The sequence below is a fragment of the Hydra viridissima genome, unplaced genomic scaffold (assembly GCF_058129835.1).
Source record: "Hydra viridissima isolate aposymbiotic clone 2 unplaced genomic scaffold, HvirCarnegie_v1 scaffold_14, whole genome shotgun sequence".
NCBI lineage: Eukaryota > Metazoa > Cnidaria > Hydrozoa > Anthoathecata > Hydridae > Hydra > Hydra viridissima.
The window spans coordinates 8,568,659-8,590,164 of NW_028324313.1; the positions used below are offsets into that span (position 1 = coordinate 8,568,659).

General features: G+C 28.2%; 1 protein-coding gene, 1 non-coding gene and 1 pseudogene across 3 annotated transcripts; 1 reads left to right on the plus strand and 2 right to left on the minus strand.

Moving 5' to 3' along the window:
* Positions 1-65: 65 nt before the first annotated feature.
* On the minus strand, positions 66-6,955 carry LOC149879153 (putative RNA polymerase II subunit B1 CTD phosphatase rpap2). 2 transcript variants are annotated; one of them, XM_090071612.1, is made up of 12 exons: positions 6,377-6,955; positions 6,158-6,275; positions 4,223-4,321; positions 3,855-3,920; positions 3,552-3,637; positions 3,369-3,428; positions 3,166-3,216; positions 2,036-2,486; positions 1,319-1,404; positions 702-785; positions 515-583; positions 66-376 (listed from the first exon to the last, which is right to left on the minus strand). In XM_090071612.1, exons 1-12 carry the CDS (start codon positions 6,394-6,396, stop codon positions 241-243), a joined length of 1,326 nt encoding a protein of 441 aa, XP_089927738.1. In that variant the 5' UTR covers positions 6,397-6,955; the 3' UTR covers positions 66-240. The 2 variants fall into 2 exon arrangements, with proteins under 2 accessions (XP_089927738.1, XP_089927739.1); XM_090071613.1 differs by having other exon boundaries at positions 6,158-6,270; positions 6,377-6,842.
* A 4,986-nt stretch (positions 6,956-11,941) lies between these two features.
* LOC149879154 (uncharacterized) lies at positions 11,942-19,837 on the minus strand (annotated as a pseudogene).
* Trnaa-cgc (transfer RNA alanine (anticodon CGC)) lies at positions 15,276-15,347 on the plus strand. The gene has a single exon. It is a non-coding gene; the product is annotated as a tRNA-Ala (tRNA).
* Positions 19,838-21,506: the final 1,669 nt, after the last annotated feature.

A 21,506-nucleotide genomic window follows, 5' to 3' on the forward strand; every position in this document is an offset into this window, starting at 1 on the left:
GTAGTAAAATTAAAATAAAAACACAAATATTTAAATCAAAAGGATGCTAGGGTAAGAAAACTCAATTTTAAATTAAAAAAAAGCTGCTAACCCATAAAATTTTTTTGAGTGTTTTTATGCTTAATACAAATAAAAATCATCAAATAAAAAATAAATATTGCATATCATAGATCAGATAAATATTATTTATTAGATAAGTGAAACTTGACAATATTAAACTTAATAAGATTGTTTATGACATTAAACATTCTTCAGTGATTCAACAATATAACTTAAATTATCCACTGTAATAAGACCTTCCTTGTGTGCTAACTCATTAATTTCAATAGATTGCTTGACAAATGAATCTGCTAACTCGTGGTTCAAGTTGCTTAATCTGAAAAAAAGTTACGAGACATTAAATTTCAATGTAGTAAGATGTATGATGAACAAAATACAAAGACTTATTCTTTTTAAATTAACTACTGTGCTGTAAGATCTTAAGATGTATGATGAACAAAATACAAAAACTTACAACTTTAATATAACAAGACTTATATTGTGCCATTGCTTTGGTTTTAAAACAATATTTTTACTAGTGAATCTAAATTTTAAACAAAAACAGGTGTAAAAAAATAAGCAAACACTAAAGGAAACTAAAAAAAAAAAATAATAATAGGAACTTCAAAGAAACGTTTTTTTCAAAAAAAAGAAACAAATACCTGAACGTATCAATGAGAGAAAAGAATCCACATTCGGATAGATCTGTAATTGTCATTCCAACAACAAATAAAAGTTTTCTCAAACTATAGAGAAAATAGTTTAACATTAGTAGTTGCTTTAATGCAATGAAACATTAAGGTAAAAAGCAAGGTTAATCTCTATTTATAGCACTCAAAAGGTCACTAATCCACCCTAACCTAAAAATGAATTTTTTTTTAAAAAATCTCATTTTACTGAACTTTTTGTTGTATCATTTTGAAATGCTGTTTTTTATAGACTTTTTTGCTGTTATCATTTTGATATGCTGTTTTTATAGTGGAAACTTATCTTAGACTACCTTTGAAAAAAACTCTCTTAAAAAAAGGCCATGTAAACAAAAATAAATTTTAACATTTGCCATAATAAGATTAAGGCTCATCAAGTAGACACTTAGTATAATATATACAATAAATACAATAAAAACTTATCGTTTGTTTTTGTACATGCATAAAATGTATATAATTTAATATAAATAAAATTGATTAAATGTCAAAATACTTGCAAAGTTATCAATGAAGAAAATTTTATTTAAAAGCAAATGAAAAATGATAAGAAAAAATACTTTAAAAAATAATACCTGGATGAAAGTTTCTCCTTAACAACCCTTTTTCTGATAACAGACTGTGATTTTGAGTCCACTATTAAAGGTGGAGTTGACAAACTCTATTTAAAGAAGATCCAATGTTTGAAAAAGATTTAAACACAGACTATTTTAAAATCAAAAAATAGCAGGAGTAAAAAAAAACTAATCTTTTGCCTTGTATAATAACATACATTTTTTAAAAATGATTTTAAATTATATAAATGATATAACTTTATATAATTAACAAATTTCATGCAGCAGCAAATTTAGGGGAGGCCTGGAGGGTCTTGAAACCCAACAAAATTTGAATTTTCAACGAAATGAAATTTTATCGTATAAACAGTCTGAGTGTTACAATTCTCAATACCCACCTTTTCATTATGGTAGTGAAACTGGAAAGGAAAATTCATAAGATTGAAGCTAATGTGGATCATAAGTAATGAAAGTTCAAGACCCCCACCCCCCCAACCCATTAAAATATTTCTGGGTTCAGTTTGAAATTGTAGTAGCAGAAAAAAAAAAATTTAATTTTAAGTAGTATTACATTAGAAACTTATTTTTAAGTAAAAATATTTTTAATGTAACTAAAAGAGTTCAAATGGACATAATTTGTTGACATTGTAAACTTATCAAAGAAAAGTGATAAATAAAATTTAAAAAATTCATTTGGTAAGCTTCAACAGCTTAAAAAAAAATCCATAAAAAATAAACCTCATTGTCACTTTTGGTTAATTGGTGCTTATTAGATACAATTGTTTCAGATAGCCATTCAGGTTGCCTCAACAAGAAATTTGCTGCTTTTTCATTAAAACTCTGAGTAATTGCTATGTCAGCTTGGTTTTTATTATTAACATCTGTCGAATCAGCTCTTACTACAGTTTTTTTGCTATTAAACAGGAAATCATAAGACTTTTGTGTAAACCAATCTTTTAAGGTGACGACCAACTCATTCAACATCTTGATATCGTCATTGACTGAATCTGTATTTAATTTAGAAGATTGTTTTATTTTATCTGGTGATATTAAGATTGTGTGTTTTTCACCATTTTTGCTTACTTGTGGGCTACTTGCATGTGTTGTTTGATTGGTGTCTAGTTGAGTAAAATATTCTAAGGCATCATGGTTGCAGTTTTTATTTTTTATGTCAGATTCTTCAATATCACTGAAAGCAAAAGATTGATGGTTTACTAAAATCTTAATTATAGTTTTCAATATGTGTAAAACTTCAAGTTAGTAAGATGTAAAATAAATATAAATTTATTTTACTACAACAATTAAATTGTTAAAAGATTAAAAATCATGCAAATGGTTAATACTATGAGCATTCAAAATTCAATGTATTCTTTCTACTAATGTCATTTTTAAGATAAAAATAACAATTGATTTATATATATATATATATATATATATATATATATATATATATATATATATATATATATATATATATATATATATATATATATATATATATATAAATATATATATATATATATATATATATATACATATATATATATATATATATATATATATATATATATATATATATATATATATATATATATATATAAATATATATATATATATATATATACATATATATATATATATATATATATATATATATATACATATATATATATATATATATATATATATATATATGTATATATATATATATATATATATATATATATATATATATATATATATATATATATATATATATATATATATATATATTACTATTCTATATTATATTTAGAACTGTGTAAGAAAAAAACAAAAGATCATAGAGCAAAAATGAGGATACTTTAAAAAAAAAAAAAATTAAAAACCTTTCATTATCATCTGTAAGTTTTAACCTCTCCTTTAATTTGATCTCACAACTAAAAAAACATTTTTCAAAAAACTTTATGCAACTTTTTTAGTTGATTTATATAATTATACACAAATGATTTCCTTTAACAACAAACTACATTGAGAACTTTTAACATTCAAAGAAATTCATCAATTTAAAAAGAATAAAAAGGACACATACTCATGTACAAGAGGTGCTTTATCTTTCTCTTCATCAATAAATGTGATTTGCTTTTCTGTACTAAGAAAAAAAATATTTAAAATAAACTGTATGATTTGTACATGAAGAAAATATTTGCTTTGCATGTTTTATTTTTTTTACATAAACCTGCAGTAATCCAGGATACATATGCATGATGCATACCTTGGACTTCTTAGCCACAAAGGAGACTCTTGGATCTGTCTTTCCACATGCTTGCTTGCTTTAAAACAATTAAATGAACAGAACTGCTAGAACAAACCAGATTATTTGCTGATTGCAAAAACTTGTACAATATATTTATAAAATGCTCAAAAATTACTTTATAAATTAGAGTTAGTATAGCAATTAGTACTTAAATTTTTTTAAAAAAAGCACCTTAAAAAACTTTAAAAAATCCTAATTAAACAAGAAGCCAAAACTTAATAAATATCAATTTAAAAAAATATTACAGTAAGGAAAGCATACCTTGCGTTCTGCAATATCATAGACTTTGTTTGAAATCATTGAAATATGAAACTTTTGTTTTAACACCTAAATAAGCTCCATATTAGACTTACTGTAAAAAATTATTTGTCAGAAAAAAACCGTAAAAAAAGAAAAATTTTCATTGAACATTCTTTTTCACTGAAGTTTTTGTTAACACTAAATTTTATTTATCAATTTACAAACACTGACTTTTAACAATAATCCTGCTTAAAAAATTATCTTATTAATAAAAAAAAAATTAATGAGTAAAAAATAATTTTTATAATAACTTTTTAAACTAGTCAATGTATGTAATGTAACAATATAAACTTTTGTAATAAAAAAAAATACAAAATTCTTCTATTTACCTTAGGGATCTTGTTAGCACATAAAGCATATCCACACATATTTGAAACAAAACGCTCTTCAGTAATATCATTATAATGGGAGATTGTAATGATGTTTAGCTATTAAAGTATAATCATAAATATTATGTTTCTGCATATTACCCAAAGTATAACCATAAATATGTTCTATATATTATCCAAAGTATAACCATCAATATTATGTTCTGTACATTTTCCTTAAATTTAAAAAATTTGTCATTTTACTGCATAAAAACATTTGATAACAGTATTTTTCTAATAATATAATATTGTTATACAGAAAATTCTATTTACCAATATACAAACTTAAAAAGAAATTTTAAAAGTGGTAGAAATATAGTTTTGTAAAATATAAACAATACTCCTCATGGCACAATCTGTAGAGTGTAAATTAAGAGTTTTTTATCATTCGATAAATCTAGAAATATTAATCTTAAAAAACAACTAAAACAATCAGTATTCTTGAAAAGTGACTAAAACAATCAGTAATCTTAAAAAGTGACTAAAAGTGCACTAAAGTGAACTATTAATATAACGAGCAGTTTAAAATTAATTAGATCTTAGATTTTAAATAAAACTTGTACTTGATATATATCATAGAGACACTATGTATTTTATATGCAAATAATCTGTAAAGGAACTACTTTGCAAATATTATAAAATATATATTTATCAATTGATTAACTTTTATGCAAATACAAATACAAATACATACATACATACATACATACATACATACATACATACATACATACATACATACATACATACATACATACATACATACATACATACATACATACAGATATATATATATATATATATATATATATATATATATATATATATATATATATATATATATATATATATATATATATATAATATTGTAAAAACAATTAATATAAAAATGCACAAGACTTTAAAACACAAATAACCTTTATTCATCCTTATAAATAGATGATAGCTTTGATAAATACAAAACACCAATGCTTAAGGTGTATTTTAGTATTAAAAGTCATTAATTGAAAACATATGATTCCACAAAAAAAATGTTTTTTACAGTAAAAATTGATATTCTTCTTTCTTTTTGTTTGAAATTTAACTAAAAATCTTTTCTTGCAAAAAATTATTTTTAGAAATTCAATTAAATATCTGCCAGATTGGACAATGAGTTAAACTTTAACACTTCATTTATTAAAATAGTAATGATAAGTTAAGAACAAGTTAGAAGTACACATTTTAAAAATAGTGTTTGCTTTTATTTTAAAATATGTTTAAAAAGTTGAAAACTAATGCTTTGAAAAATGCTTGATATTAATAAAACTGAAACCGATGAAAAGAAATTTTATAGGACTTGGCACAGTTGGTATGAAATGAAGCTAAATACTATAATGTTTAACAGAAATATGACTTTAAAAAATATGCAGCTCTGTGGATGTATTGATTATTGTTATAAAATATGAAACACTCATATTTCCTTACTATACTTTAACCCAAAAAATAATGTATTTGTGTTAAATATAGAGCAATATATGTTTCAATAAAAGTGATTTCATAAAGTTTTGTTTACTAAAGTTATAGTAGAACTATTAATATAAAATAGCATGAAATCATATACACATGAAGCATATCAAATTAAAGAACACTAAATCAATTATTAATTATCTTTTTCTATCATACAACACCTTGATCTTTTATGATCAGATGTTATCTAACCAAATAAATCACAAGTGGTGCATCAAATTTCAAGTAAATATCAATAAAGATATTGAGTACATAATACAGTAAATTTTAGCATAATTTTGAACTTTGTAAAACAAATTTAAGATTAATGAAAAAATTACTTTCTCTGCAAAAAAACTTATTCTATTATCAATTTAAACAATAATGTGCTCATTTTTGTAATAAGCTTACCACATGTCTAAACTCTTGTTTTGTAATGCATTCAACAACAGCTAATCGTTCAACACAACGATATGCAGCTTCTTCTGCTCTTACATGCCTTTGAATTTCTGCCTTGATTTTTGCTTTACTTAAAAAATTAAAATTTGCTGCACTAAAAAATCACATTAAATAGATATTTTTAAAAATCACATTTTATATTTATATAATTTAAAAACTTGCATCCAATACCTATCAGCATTTTGATCCATCGTGCAAACAGGTTAAACAGCTCGTGCAAATAGAATTTTCTAAAAAAAATTACTTTACAAGATATCTTTTATATCTACATAAATAAGGGGTATGTAATTTTTTAAAATTTCATGTGAAATAGGTTTGGCTTTTATTTATACAGCATTTGAGAATTATTCCTTAAAATTGTTTTTAGATGACTTCCGTTTAAATGAGATGCACAGCTAATTTTGATTTATCAAGATAAGTGATTTTTCTATGGTAAAAAAAAATTATCTTAAGAAAAGGGGAGAGCATGAACTAAAAAGATATATATAAATTTATGCTGATAGTAACTGTTGATGCGAATAGTAACTGTTAATAGACAACGAATAATTAGGAAGAATAATTGAGAGAAAAGCATTCCGAGGTTTCTGTGAATTCTGATTTTCGTTCTGGCATTATTTAAACCACGTTCTTCCATCGTGATTTGTGACATTCAGTCGGCGTCTTAAGCGCGATTTCCACTTATGTAAGAGTTCCCGAGAAAGGCTTCTCGTAACTTTTAAGCGTGTTTACGCTCATCTCATGAAGTACATTATTTTTTCTCTAGTATAAAGTGGAGACATCATAACATAAAAGAAATAATGTTATCACAATGCAGAATCTTCGAAATTATCACAGTATTGACTTGTGGCGCTTGTCTAGATTCGCATAACCCCTCCTTTCCTCCTCCCCTTTTTTTTCCAATTTTTTTTGCAGATTTGTAATGATCGTTGTTTGAAGTAAAAATAAATTAGTTTTCATTTTATTTTTTGAAAAATAGAACTCTTACAAACATTTGAATTGCTGAGTAGATAATATTCAAAAAAAAAAAAAAAAAAAAAAACTTAGATGGGAAATACATTAAATAAGTTAATTAAATAAGAGTGTAAAAGATAATAGTTCATAGAAGCTACATTTACAAATTCAGCTTTGTAGTTTATGTTGAGTGGAAAGATGGGAGTTCTAGGAATGTTATCTTTCTTCCACTCACAATCGTACCAGCGAGAATGTCTCGTTTATTTTCGTCTATTTTTAATTAATACGACAACAACGACGATTGTAAGGTTGTTTGGGTTATAAAAAATTGCTTTCGAGAATATCTTATAATATTCGATAATGATAATTCAATATGATACTATCATTATTCCGTATTCAACTCGCAGCTCGTATAAAATACAATTGGTGCGATTTCACAAACGACTTTGTATTTATTCGTTTGTTTTCAACGCATAAAATAATTAACACAAAAAGTGTTTCATAATAGTAATTTGAAAATGTCATCCGATTCAGAGGAGAGTACCGCTGAACCAAGGAGAAAACGTTAAAATTTTGATAAAGCCCAGCACATTAAAGAACCAGAATAATCGGCCACGCTAAGAGGGGAAATGAAAGGAATACGGATCTTTTAGGCCGAATCGATAGAATTTTCAAATATAGACATAGAACTTTATTGTCCAAATCAAAGCAAAATACATCTTTTAAATACTCTGCTATTAAAAGTGCGAGTCGCGTTGAAGTCTGTCGCAAAGGGTTTATGAGTCTTCATTCAATGTAAAACAAAGTGATTTAAGGTTTGAACAAAATACTTAAAGCCAATAGGTATGAGAGGAAAGAATAAAAACCGGAGAAATACTTTAGAACCAGAAATAACCTGTGATATGTTTCATTTTTTCTTTTAAAGGAGGAACATTGTACATATAGCACTGTTATTTATCTAGAAGCATATCTGGCAGTAAAAAAATGCAGGTCTTTTTCAGTGACAGTGACCCAAGACTAGAAAAAGTTGTAAAATATAAATGTTATTTAAAATATTCTAACGACAACTTCGGACACAGGTTTGGTCAAACACAAGTAGATCTCGACTTGTGAAGAGGCTAAACACTAAAATTACTTCTCCAACACAAAACAATGTGGCAAAAAGAGTTGCAGTCGCAGAGTTTTAAAATTCAAAAAAAATTGAGCAAAGAAGTTTTACAATAAATACAAAGAAATATCTGAGGTTTGTAAAATCAGAAATGATGTGTTGATCGTAACATTCATTATATGCAAAACCTCCCCCTTTCATTCATGGTTTTGTTCTGGTCCAGGATTTGTTCTACTTACGTAAGTTATGGTTTTGCGTATTTAATATTCATGATACAGGATTGTATTTTATACATGCATTGACGGGACCGCCAATAGGAATCCAACTGATGTTTGTAGTTTTCTTTTTGATTTTCTCGAAACGATACCTGAAGAAGTAAAGGAACTTCATGCATTTAGTGACGCGTGGGATGGCCAAATTAGAAATCACACGCTGACTGGAATATTTTTGTTTATAACAACATATAACAGATATTTCATCATCTGCCAATATTTTTCAGTTCGAGGGCATAGTTTTTTGCCCTGTGACTAAAAATTTTCAGTGATAAAGGCAGCGGTAAGAAGATACCTAGTCAAATGAAAATTGTATTAAGACAACCCAAAAGTTCTTACCAACTATTATATATATATAGATCCGTAAAAAATGAAGCCATACTAAACTTTTACAAGCGTTGGCCTCAGAATTTTAAAAAAACAACAACCGATATTAGAAAAAACGGGTGAAACGTTAAACAAAAGCCAGTAAAGACACTTAGCGTACCAAAGACAGCTGAAAGACTTTGTAAAAGTTCTTAACTTTATTGACGGTCTTCTAAGTGTCATGTTTAAACTCAATAAGATTTATAAAGTTGCAATCAACCCTAAAAAGAATTAGGACATATCAAAAGTTTGACTATACATCCCACAAGAATAGCCAGGATTCTATCATAAAATTTCGAACCTACCAACTTTGAATGGTGATGATGACGGATTTTAAAATTAAAAAAAAAAGCAAACTATTTAATTTAATTAACTAATTGAATGTTTTTTAACATTCATTATTTAAACTGAAAAATGTACTTCATAATAATTTTTAGTCTTATTATTAACAAAACTATATATTTAAGTTGTTATAAGATCTTTTTATTATATTGAGTGAAGTAAAAAATAATATAACAGCACTTTAATTTTTTGTACAACAAAAAAATGCATTACTATGATCTCATATTTTAAAAAGTTGAAACATAGGTACCAACTTGTATGTGTTGAAGGTTAGGTACTAACTTGTATGATTTGTATATGGATAAAATTAGCATTCAAGTAAAAAGTAATGAAATAATTTTTTTTTTAAATTTTCCGAAAATTGGGTGTTGAGAAATATTAGCTGTTCATTTGGTTCTTTGATTTTGCTGATATAAGGTGCACAACTTTTAGACTCCGTTTTAGACTTCAAATTAAAACATTTTGACTGGTTTTTATCATCATAATTGTTTCTACTTCAATTTTTTAAATTATCTTTAACTTTTTAAATTGACAATAAACAAAAGAGGTAATTAGATTATGCGAATATCTTATTCATATTACTATTATAATAAATTATATTACTAACCAGTTATGTGTAATAGTCTAAATAAGATTTTGCTAAAAGTTTTATCAGTGTGCTACGGAGTGAAGAAATTTAGATGCTGTTCAGTTCTTGTTATTTTTTAAGTAACTATATTTGATCGTAAAAACCAGGTACTAAGTAGGTAGGGTGCAAGGGAAGGAGGGAAGGGAGGTTTGATTTGTTGATTTTAGGAATTCCATTTGGAAATTTCAAAATGAAAAGTAAAAAAAAATTTAGTTTATATAAGGAAAATAGAAGGTTCAAAATTAAGCTAGCCTCCAACTTTTAAGAGGTGTTAATGAATAATCTTTGAAATTACCTTAAAAATATGGAATTTTTTTCGGAGATGATAACAATATTGAGTCTTAAATTATCAAGATATAGACTTTTTTAAGAAATTATCTTAATCTTTGTAATTAATTGAAAAAATCACTTCATGAACTTATCTACGCCAGTGAAAAACTGTCGGATATTAAGCTTATTATTGTAGGCAAATGGATACTTTTTCTAAAAGAAAAGTTGTTTTTGTAAAGAGAAAAATTATTATGGAGATTTCATAACAAACAAAAACACTAGAAACTTTTATATTGTGATAAAACTTCAAAGATTGTAAAGTTTGAAAAAGCCTCGATTGTGAGAAAAAGCCTCGATTGTGAGAAAAAGTAAATTCCATTCTATATTTTAAATTTCTTCCGAATCTCTGAAATATTAAACTCTCTTCAGCCTGATTACTAAAAAAATAAAAATACGCTGCACAGGCCTTTATATTTTATAGATTTTGAAAAGTGTGAAATCATATGTACAATTAGTACCGGACTTCACTTCCTTGCCGCCCTTGTGTGAAGTTTTTCCTCCCGCCCTCGATTTTTTTTAAAAATCTGGCCAAGTAGATAAACAAAGTAAAAAAAAAACAAAAAAAACAAAAAACATAATCCAAGTCCCAAAACAGCACGTGTATACTTTATTTACATAAAACATGCTTTTTAAATAACTCAAATTATATTTTTTCTTGTGGTTAATGCCGCAAATCGTTCGCGGCTTTTTATCAGCAACAACTTTGAGTAATTTTTATCAGCAACAACTTTGAGTAATTTTCCGTATTTAAATGAACTTTTTTTTTTTTTTTTTTTTTTTCTTTTTACAAAAGATGACAATTAAGTTACAATACAAATAATCTGAACATAAAGTAAAAATTTATAACTTGTGCTCAAATTTACTTCCCGACCTCCTGCAGCATTCGACCTCACCCCTTCCCAAAGGCCGGTACAAATTATATATATATATATATGTATATATATATATATATATTTATCACTATAATGTAAATAGCCTGCGCAATCTCCTGACCTAAATTCTATTAAAATCTTATGGAAACGATGAGAATGCATGCAGGTTTAGAAATGCTGAAGAATTGTAACACGTGGGTTGCTAAACGCGCGCAAACGCATTTCATGCGCGCTATAGGTCTTTAATGCGCCAATTTTTAACCTTATATTTTCGTGTAGTTTAGTAGCTTCGTTAAACCAAAGTTGAACGTGGAATAAAGTGGAGCTTTTTTGGCATGTACTTCTTAAAACAGTGCATTAAAACTTTCATTTTTTTTATATCGAAAGAAAAAAGCAAATTAATTGTAATATTTAAGCACTTATTATCTAAGTATTAACTTTAATAAAGGTTTGTAAGGTACATAAGCTTATTTGCATGTAGTGAACGAAAACATTTGACATCGTTTTGGCTTGACATCTTTTAAAGTTTTAACTTCTATTGCATCAGGGCCATAACCACAATTTTGTTATGGGCGGGAGGGGGACTATTACAAAGAAATGGGGGCTATGGTTACGAAAAAACATGAAAATAATAAACTTAAAATTACTAAAACAAAATTTTGAAAATTAATTTTCAAGGACAGTAGTTATTTAAAATGAATATTTATTGACCATTAAACACCATATCTTTCAATATATCTAAAAATTATTTTGTAAAAAGTTAAAATGCAAAATGCAATAAGTCAAACATTGTTTATTCTTGACAAAAAATTAAACTGAATTCACCAAAATGGTTTATTCGTGTTTGACATTTATTAACAAATTCATTTACAAGTTGTTCAGATGGGAATCTATTGTTGTCAATCGAAGATAGGTTTTCATCCTTTTCAAAGCGGAGAAAGACCTATAACCAAGAGAATTAATAGCTGGCATGACGAGAATTAGCTTTGCGATCCTAACAACTTCTGCAAGTAAATCCTTTTTGGAGTGATCCAAACTCTTGAGAAACGAGATGAGATCTTGGATAGTAAATTTTTTGGTGTGGTAATCAAGCGATTTTGCAATGCTTGGGAGAAGGGTAATTTGTGTTTTAGCTATAGATTGATTAATACCTGGACTGTAAAAGCAACAAACTGATTGCAAATGATTTTCCCAGCTTTCCCATTTTATTGACTTGAGAAGAACTTCCTGAAGATCAATATAAACCTTACAATCAGGTTTATTAAATCTCTGTTTTATATAGCTGATAGTAAGATCAAAAGCTTCAAAATGCAATTGGAGGTAATGTTCTTTTGATGAATCGTTGAATTGATAAGTATTTTTTTGGTTAAGGATTTTTTGTAAATAATCTGGCACTCTCCTTTTTCTCGGGAGTTCAACAACACCTAGCTGGGTTTTCATTCATCGTACGTTCCCAAAACAACTCATATTTCGCTGCTTCGGGATTTTGTTAGAACATTAACGGCTTAAGATGCCAAATTTTGTCCCTCCGCTACCAAAATATCTTGACGTTGGAGTGCCTCACCCAGGTTGTTGGTTTCTTTTAGGTGGCATTCTCCTAAATAGCAACAAAAGATGAAATCAAATATTGATATTACAAACTTCACTCCCTAATTCTTGCTTTTATCTCGGTATCATTCACCTCCTGGAATGATCATCTCCAAACTCCATGAGTTCGTGATAGTTTTCTAGAAACGATTACTGAACATCCCCCTCATACTGTCCACTTTGTCGAACAAAATTTATGTATAGATTTAGAATTGTTCTCCGTTATAAATTGAACAAGTTTATTAATCTCCGTTATAATTGAATAGCGTCGAACTTGGTATTTCTTTTAGGTAACTTGGTGATGAGTTTGCAATTTTATATGCTGTTCCAAAGGTTTTAAAGAGACTTGGAGTATTTTTAATGACATCTCCTATGGCAAGACTTATAGCGTGGTCGTAGCAATGCGTGTATAAATACTTTTTGTTCAACAACTTTATAATAGTTGCTACTCCAGATATAGGACCAGAATTAGCAGCAGCTCCATCGTAACACTGACCACGTGCATTTTCCAATTTCAAATTCATTTTCAAGAGAATCTCTTTGAGAGCACGCTCAATTTCTTTGAACGTTGTATTTGGTAACAGATACATACCAATGAATTCTTCGTGTGCTTGTAAATCATCTTCAACCCACCGGAAACAAAAAATCAGCTGCTCCGTATTGGAAACATCACTTGTTTCATCTAAAGAACAGTAAAGATAACTGATGACTGTATGTTGTTGACAAAATTGCGAAAAACTTATAGTGCCATAATTTTAAATATTTCATTTTGTATTGCTGGTGAAACAAAACGATTTGTTTTCTTTTCAAGCCACAGGGTCAATTCTTTGTCATCCTCGCTGCGAAGTAAAAGTAACTGGTAAAAATTGGAGTTTAACTGACAATTTTTCTTAATTGCTCCAGTTTTTAAGTGAAAAAGATTTTACAATAGTAAAGTTTTACAAAATAGTATGTTTTACATAAATCTTAGTAGATAGTTAGTAATAAAATACTTATGGACGAACGAAATCGTCCAAAATTGGACAATTAGATCAGTTTTGTTTGTCCACCGGACGTCAAAGGAGTCCAATGTTTACTGGGTAATTGACAACCGAACCGTGATCGACAAAAACCGCACGTGTTACAGAAGATAAATTAAAGTTTTTTTTGCGGACCACGTGAAAAAGAGTTACTTCTTAATAAAGAAAGCTACAATGGTACAAGACTAATTTTTACAGGATATCATAAATACTGATACGTTAAGAACATTTTTTGCGATAATATGGAGTATCAAAAAATGCGACGTGTGGTTTTCGCAGATTTTAACAAGTTTACTAGGAAAATCAATGCAAAATAAGATAAAACCATTCCATATAATTTACAATTGGCTTACAATTACCCAATGTAAAATATATATAAGGTAAGGTTGCCAATATTGTACCCCCTAAGACGAAACTAAAAAATGTAGGTGATCTACTGAGTGAAAACATGGATTTTCAATTGAATTTCATAATTTAGGGATTGTTTGTTGTAAAGATGTTAAAAAAACTCAAAATTTAAAAAGCGTTAAGTCTCGAAGAATCAAATTTAAAAAATAGCGCTAAGAGTACAATTAAGGAAACTAGATCCTTAATTGTACCATTGTAATCCAATATTGTACCACTTTCTTGATTTCAATTACTTTACAGCTTTGCAAATATTTTATGATTTTAGATTTAAGGGATTAGTCTGAATAAGAAGCATGAGTTCAAAGTATTCGACATTTTTCTATCAGGTTTACAACACTCTGGAGTGAAAAAAACTTCTTTTTTGATCACTAGTTCATGTGAATGATTTAGACACCCAGCAAACTTGTAAACACACTAAGGTTCTTTGAAAGCTGCTTTTACATTTACCGCATTATCTCTTAAGCAGACTGTGACCTTGTCTTTTAGCTTCCACTCTTTCGCAACATTCTCAAGTCTTTAACAAATTTTTGAAGCAGTATGTTTTTCATCAAACTTAGATCATAACAGGCAGAATTTGATCCGCTCCCAATCATTTCAAATATAAATCTTTGAAACTTCAGACCTTTTTCGGAGTTTGAATCAATTTTTTTAGCTATTGTCAACCTAGCCAGGGATTCAAGATTGTAACATTTCATTCCTCTGCTGTTTTGATCTAAAGTCAAATAAGGGTATTGTTCTTTTTTTAATTGTAAGGGGCTCAAGTTATTCTGATGTTGGCACACCTTCAGGACCAACGATAGTTGTGAGTAAAGTTTTTTAAGTTAGAAGATTTTTTAGAGTACGCTATGGGTGCCGAGGTCTAAAATAAGGTGAAAGTTCGTTAAGTAATTGAAGTTTTGGATTGCGCAATCCACGAGATATTTTCACATTTCAGATATTGCAAGTTGTGTATTTGAAATGACTGGCTGTTACGATAAAATGTTTCCACAAATTGCTTTTCTTCTATTGTAAAACTTAGCATTGAATAAGTTTTGATAAAATTATTGATTTTGGCTGTTCATTTTAATGTTACTTCACTTAAAGAATGATTTGAAAATACTGTGGTTTGAACCAAAATTTTATCCAAAACCAAACAAAAAGATTATAAAAGCACAAATCACCTATAAAATTATCTTCAATATACAACAGGGGGTGTAGCTCAGGGGTAGAGCGCTCGCTTCGCATGCGAGATGCCCGGGGTTCAAATCCCCGCTCCTCCAAACCTTTTATTTTTGTATCTATCTCTTCTCGTCTGCATTTTTTCTCTTTTTTTTTGAAGGATGAATTTTGAATGGTTAAATTTTGATACAAAAGCATTGAATTCTAAACTTGAACCGTATATTCATCTTTTAAAAATTAAACAAAATACATTAACCTTATTATAAGGTTAATGTATTTTGATTAGCTGAGTTCCTTTTTGTCAAAAAGGAACTCAGCTAATCAAAATTAAGAATCCGAAATACAGAAAAGAATTTCATCTTCATCTATGGCTAATTTTTAAGCGAAACAGAAATAATATTCTTTTGAAAATGATTTTAATAGTAAAAAATGAAGTTAAACCGTCTCATAATGGCGCCGAAGAAACGAATGTGTTTCAGTTTTCTGCAGCTTCTTTTTTTTTTTTTTAGGAATAATTTTCAAAAAAAGTGAATGTTTTAAATCACACTACATTATTTGATAAACATTTTTAATTTAAAAACGAAAAATAACGTTGCGAAAGTGGTGTCCATTCGCAGCTTCGAAGATTGTGCTTTGTCTATAATATTTTCTAGAACTTTACGAATGATTCCAAAAGTTATCCTATTTTCTTAGCTTGAAAAAGAGGCCAGTAAGGACAAAAATGTAAATAGATAAAAACTCTTTCTCGAAATAATAAAATTAAAAACATAATTTTGCTCCAAAAGATGTCTTACTCCAACTCAAGCAATTTCAGACCAAACGGAGTGAAAAAAGGTGGAAGAGGGATGTATTGCTGTATTCCACTGTGCGGAAGTTCGTTTTATAATAACAATATGGAAAAGACAAACATTGCTCTTTTTTCTTTTCCTATTAAGAAAAAAAACTTGATGTTTACAGAGCTTGGTGTAACAATACAATAATCGACTCTACCAAAAACGTAGATTGTGAAAATTGTAAACTTTTATCATTCGAAAAAAAATCATAGAAAAAAAAGTAGAAGTATGTCATGAAAGTTACAGAAGCTTGCTTGAAGAATACAAAACTTTAAAAATAATAAACGACCAGCTAAAAAATAATATTTTTAGCTACGAAAATTTAGAAAAAGAAAAAATAGTTTGCCGCTATTTGTTTACATTTTTGTCCTTACTGACCTCTTTTTCAAGCTGAGAAATTAGTTGCGCAATCGAATTAGAGAAATGTCTATACAACCTCTGAAAAAAAACAACAAAATTTGCGATATTCATCTGCATTTATATAATTTCCCCCTTTGAAATAATAATGTTTAGGATCAGATTCTATAAAATTACAAAGAAAACAGAAACAGCTAGTCAATAACAACTTAAAGGGCAGTTTGATGTTGCCAAAACAGTTTCAGCTACAAAACTGTCAAATTACACCCTTTTTTTCTCATTTAATTTATCAAAATACCTGTTTTTAAGCACTAAATTTAAGTAGATTTGACCATGTTTTTATTTCTGTTTTAGAAAAGACCACTCTCCAATTCTTTGTAATAACTATAACTTAACTATTCAGGACAAATTCTAAAAAAAAACTAAAAAAAAAAAAAATCGAGCTACATCGGCATTTTTGTGGTTCGACTCGCCCCAGTAAAATTGTGGTAAACATTTAAATTTAAGGTGTTATGTTCGTTTTTAAATATTTTAAGTTGTTTCATTGGATTCGTGGGCCCAAAATATGTAAAGGTACAAATTTTCAGCTTTCCAACACACATATAACAGAAGCTAGGACCAAAACCATTTTTAAAAATGGCGGTTTTTTGTTGGTTGGAGGCAAACTTTAAATAGCTATATCTTAGGAACCGATTGAAATTAGATGATAAAATTTTCAGGATGTTCATAATTTACTAAAATCTGTAAGTGGTTTAAAAATCAGCAAAATCTGAGACTTAGGGTTGCATTTTAAAAAAAAATTGGATGTTTTCCCATGGAATTACCCATTAGGCATCAAGTCACCAAAACCAATTGAACGACAAAATTTTGGATTAGTTCTCAAAGTTTTTTTTGATGAAATAGTTGCAGCATTTCGTGTAAAAATTCCTGAAGCTAAAGATACTGCACTTTTTATTGAAACAGTTGTCAAGTGATGGCTTATTGTCAACAGCAAAGCTAAAGGTCTAGATATTAGATTAAATGATATTCAAAGAAAGCCTATTACTTCAGTCAATGATTGGCAAATAGATTTCTTAAAGAACTATATTTCTTATTTTGCTGAAAATTTGAAATGCGTAAACTCAAAATTCAGAAAGAAAAGGTTAACAATGGATACTGCGAGTGCTTTGCAAAAAACTTCTAAAAGATTAGCAAGCTGTGTCAAGTATTTGTTGAATTGCAGTGTATCCTATGTATTGCTAGGACATGTGCAATCAGATGGACTAGAAAAAAAGTTTAGGAAATATTAGCAAGGGTAAGGTGGCACATATCTGATAACTGTGCAAAATGTTATTCAAAAATTTAAAATCGACAAAACTGGAAAGTAGCTAGATTTTACAATAATTTCCTCCTGCTCACCACCACTGTGATAACTGTGAACTTGATGTGGAGTTTGATATGTTATTTATTGTTTTTTTATATTTGAAGTGACACTTGTGAATAAAATTTCACAATTGCTGTGAAAGAGAGGATTAATTGACATTTTTATTAACTGCAATAGTAAATTTCAATTGCTTGTTCGAAGTGTTAAAAAAGTTTGCTGCATTTTGGCAAAAATCTTTTTAAACAATTATTGTAAAAAACACTCTGAAGATTTTGGGAAGGAATGTTTAATAAAACAAGCAAAACTTTCAACTTTAAAATAAAATACATTGAGTTAAAAAAAGTCAGAATAATTTTAATAAATTAAAGTTAACTTATTTTTTTTTTTTATCAAAAAGTTTATTATTTGTATGACAAGTGTTAAACAGCTAAAATAAACATATAGTTAAAAAAAATGAGATTTAGTTATTTTTAGCTAAACTCTTTAAACTTTTATTTCAATTAACTTATTTATAAACGTAAAAAAAATTCCTACAAAATGTTTTGTCCTAATAAAGCTCTTTATTTGTTTCTGAAGTTTGTTTACAAAAGCAAGGATAAAAAATAATTTTAACCGTAAAAAAGTCGGCCTTCGCTAATTTTGCGGAGAGTGAGCTGTCGCAGCCACTGATCTCTATAATAACTGGATAGCACAACTCCGAGCAAAACTTCAAACTTTTTGACGCCAAAATTGCCATATTGGAAAGCCCCAAAAATTTAAATCCCGTAAGCTTTAAGCTCTGTTTTTCGGCTTATCGCTTTAAATACACACATCAGATTTCAGCGTTCTGCAGCTTTCCAATATGGCAATTTTGGCGTCAATTTTGATATTAGAGATGCGCTATCCAGTTATTTTAGAGAAGAGTGGTCGCAGCCTGTTTAAGAAGGCCTTGAAATTAAGAAGTGAAAAATCTTATAAAAATAAGACCGAATGATAAAACACGGAAGATCTCAAAAAATTTACTTAATAAGTCAAATAGAAGATCACCGTGCTAAATACTGTCTACACATTCTTTTTTTTTTTATTTTTTTCATAAAAAATATTGAATTCAAATTTATTTCATCTCATTCAAAACCTAATTTATAGATTATCAAAGTTAGGAATTTTGTTGGAATTCTCGGATAAAATTTTACTGACTCACCTTAACTACGCCGAGTGTGAAAGTAATTTACTTTAAAAAGTAATTTAGATTTAAATGGTTTGCGAAATGTAAATAAAATGCAAAAAAAAAAAAAAAGATTTAATCTTTTTATTTTCCTATATTTTCCGATGGTTTGTGGTGGCTTGCAAAATTTTGCTGTAATTTTGCGAAAACCTCGTAATTATAGAGAAATACATCGGAAATTAAACGTCTGCGCCTCGTTATTGTTTTTATTTGAGACGAGACGACTCTAAAAGTTTTGTCCCGATTAGCGATAAATATCAAGACAATTTTCAATTTTCTCTCAAAATCCGGGACGATACCGAGACGAGACGAGATGTCCCGAACAAAATAGGAGCTTTACAATTTCCCGGAATTCTCATCTTTTTAACGGGACATAACGAGACATAACGAGACATACTAGTTAATCCTTAATGTTAAACTTAAATAATGATTTTCTGGCACAATTACCATTATTTATTTCAGCTGCTATTATTGATATTGTTATACTATCTATATAAACACAGCTTTATAAAAATAATGCTACTGAAATTAGGGGGGAAAAAATATTGAAATAAATTGGAAGAAGGGGATAAATATGTGTCCAAGGGCTAAGTTTCTGATCATTTAATATTATTTACCGCTGAGGTCAGTATTCGCTTCTAATGCAAGAGTTTGTTTTACACTCATATTTAAGGGAAAAGTTATCCAAAGTGTCTTTAACTTTTTTTGATCTATAAAACTTTTGACATTTTTTTAAAAAGTGTAATTCTTGCAGAGACTAACAATAGAGCATGATGTTCAATACCTAGTTCTTTTATTTTTTCTCTTTTCCTTTGCTTTCAAAGGACCACCCATTGTTTATGGGGTTTTCCAGAACCAAAATGGCTACTTTTATTAGTCATAAGATTTTCTTGAAACCATTGCTATCCTTTTTCTATGAAAGAATCATAATTTCTACCACATTGTTTTAGTCTTTTTCTTCACTTTTAAAATGAATCTATCTAAAGTAGTATTAATTTATGTTCTTATTGCTAATTTCTTCAGTTTTATTTGATTTCGTTAAGCAAATCCTTCCGAAATCGTAGTTTATCCACTCCTAATTCCCGTATATTCGGGATAAAATCTAATCTCTTTGTTGTTGTTGTTGTTAAAATTATTAATATATATCAGAAGCATTTTTGAGTACTTTATATCATTTTTCACTTTACACTGTTTAACATTTTATGTTAAAACTTCTTTGAAAATTATCACATTACGTTCCCTATGTAAGTAATGTTACTTGTATATTACAGGAAATACTGAAGTTGTTAAGTAATGCTATTTCAAATATCTAGTATTTATCAGATAATAAATCATTTATCAAAATTAACAATAAACATTTTAACAAACTTTTAAATAGCCGATGATGACAAAACTATGTTACTTGAACTTATTTAATATACTAAAACAAGTTATACATCTAAAAAACAACTCAAATTCAAGATATAAAAATATCAATGAGTCCATAAAAACCTTGTTTTCCGCCAATTTCATTTGTTTTGATACAATAAACTACTGCTTAAAAAAAATGGCGGAAAACAAGTTTTTTATGGATTCACTGACATTTGTATTTCTTTAATAACTCCCTATACTGCAGGTGACCGCAGCAATCCCTTTATGTTCTAAAATTTAAAGTATTTACTGAAAAGAATATATATCTACTTGGAACTAGGTGGAACATTTTTTAGCTAATATTTAAAATAAAAAAGTATACATATATTCTATATTATTTTAGAAAATCCTATTTTTAACAAAAAAAATCAGATTGGAATTTTGTGGGGAATTATATAAATCTTCCCTGAATCACTAAAGAGTCACTATTTTATTTATGAACTTGATATTATTTTTCCCATCTGACTGCGAATAATACACTTTTCAAATTCCACTCCCTTTTTATATAGTTTTACAACTGCGTCATTTTGACACATTAAATACATTAAAACTTAGACGCGTTAACACCTAGATAGATTAACACCCACACACATTTAACACCTTACATACATTAACACGCTAATTGCATTTTGAAGACGTTATTCACAACACCTTCCCGCGATTAAAGCTAACACTTCGGGTTTAATCTTTAAAAACTATCTTCCATCTCGTCTTTCGTGATGCAATTGATCTTTTGCCTTGCATCCAATTTTGCCCGTCTTGTTGCTCTTTTTAAAGAATTCGCTTCTGCTCTGGTTTCCATATTCTCGTCCGATTCGATTCCACTTTCTGCCTTTGCTTTTGGTGCTGTAAATCACTTTAAGGTCTCCATCAAATATCTTGTAGGACAAAAAATTGGTGTCTTCAATAATGCGGCGCATCCTACCTATCTCACAATTTGAACTTAGTCAGCATGCTTGTACATGTTCTCCATCGTTTTTCCAAAAACTGCGTTGTTCATGAGCTAGAATAAATCCTAGATTACTATTGAGCTCAAGTTTGGTACAATCCAGGCTGCCTGCTTGACCTTAACCGTTTATTTTTGTTATTGTTT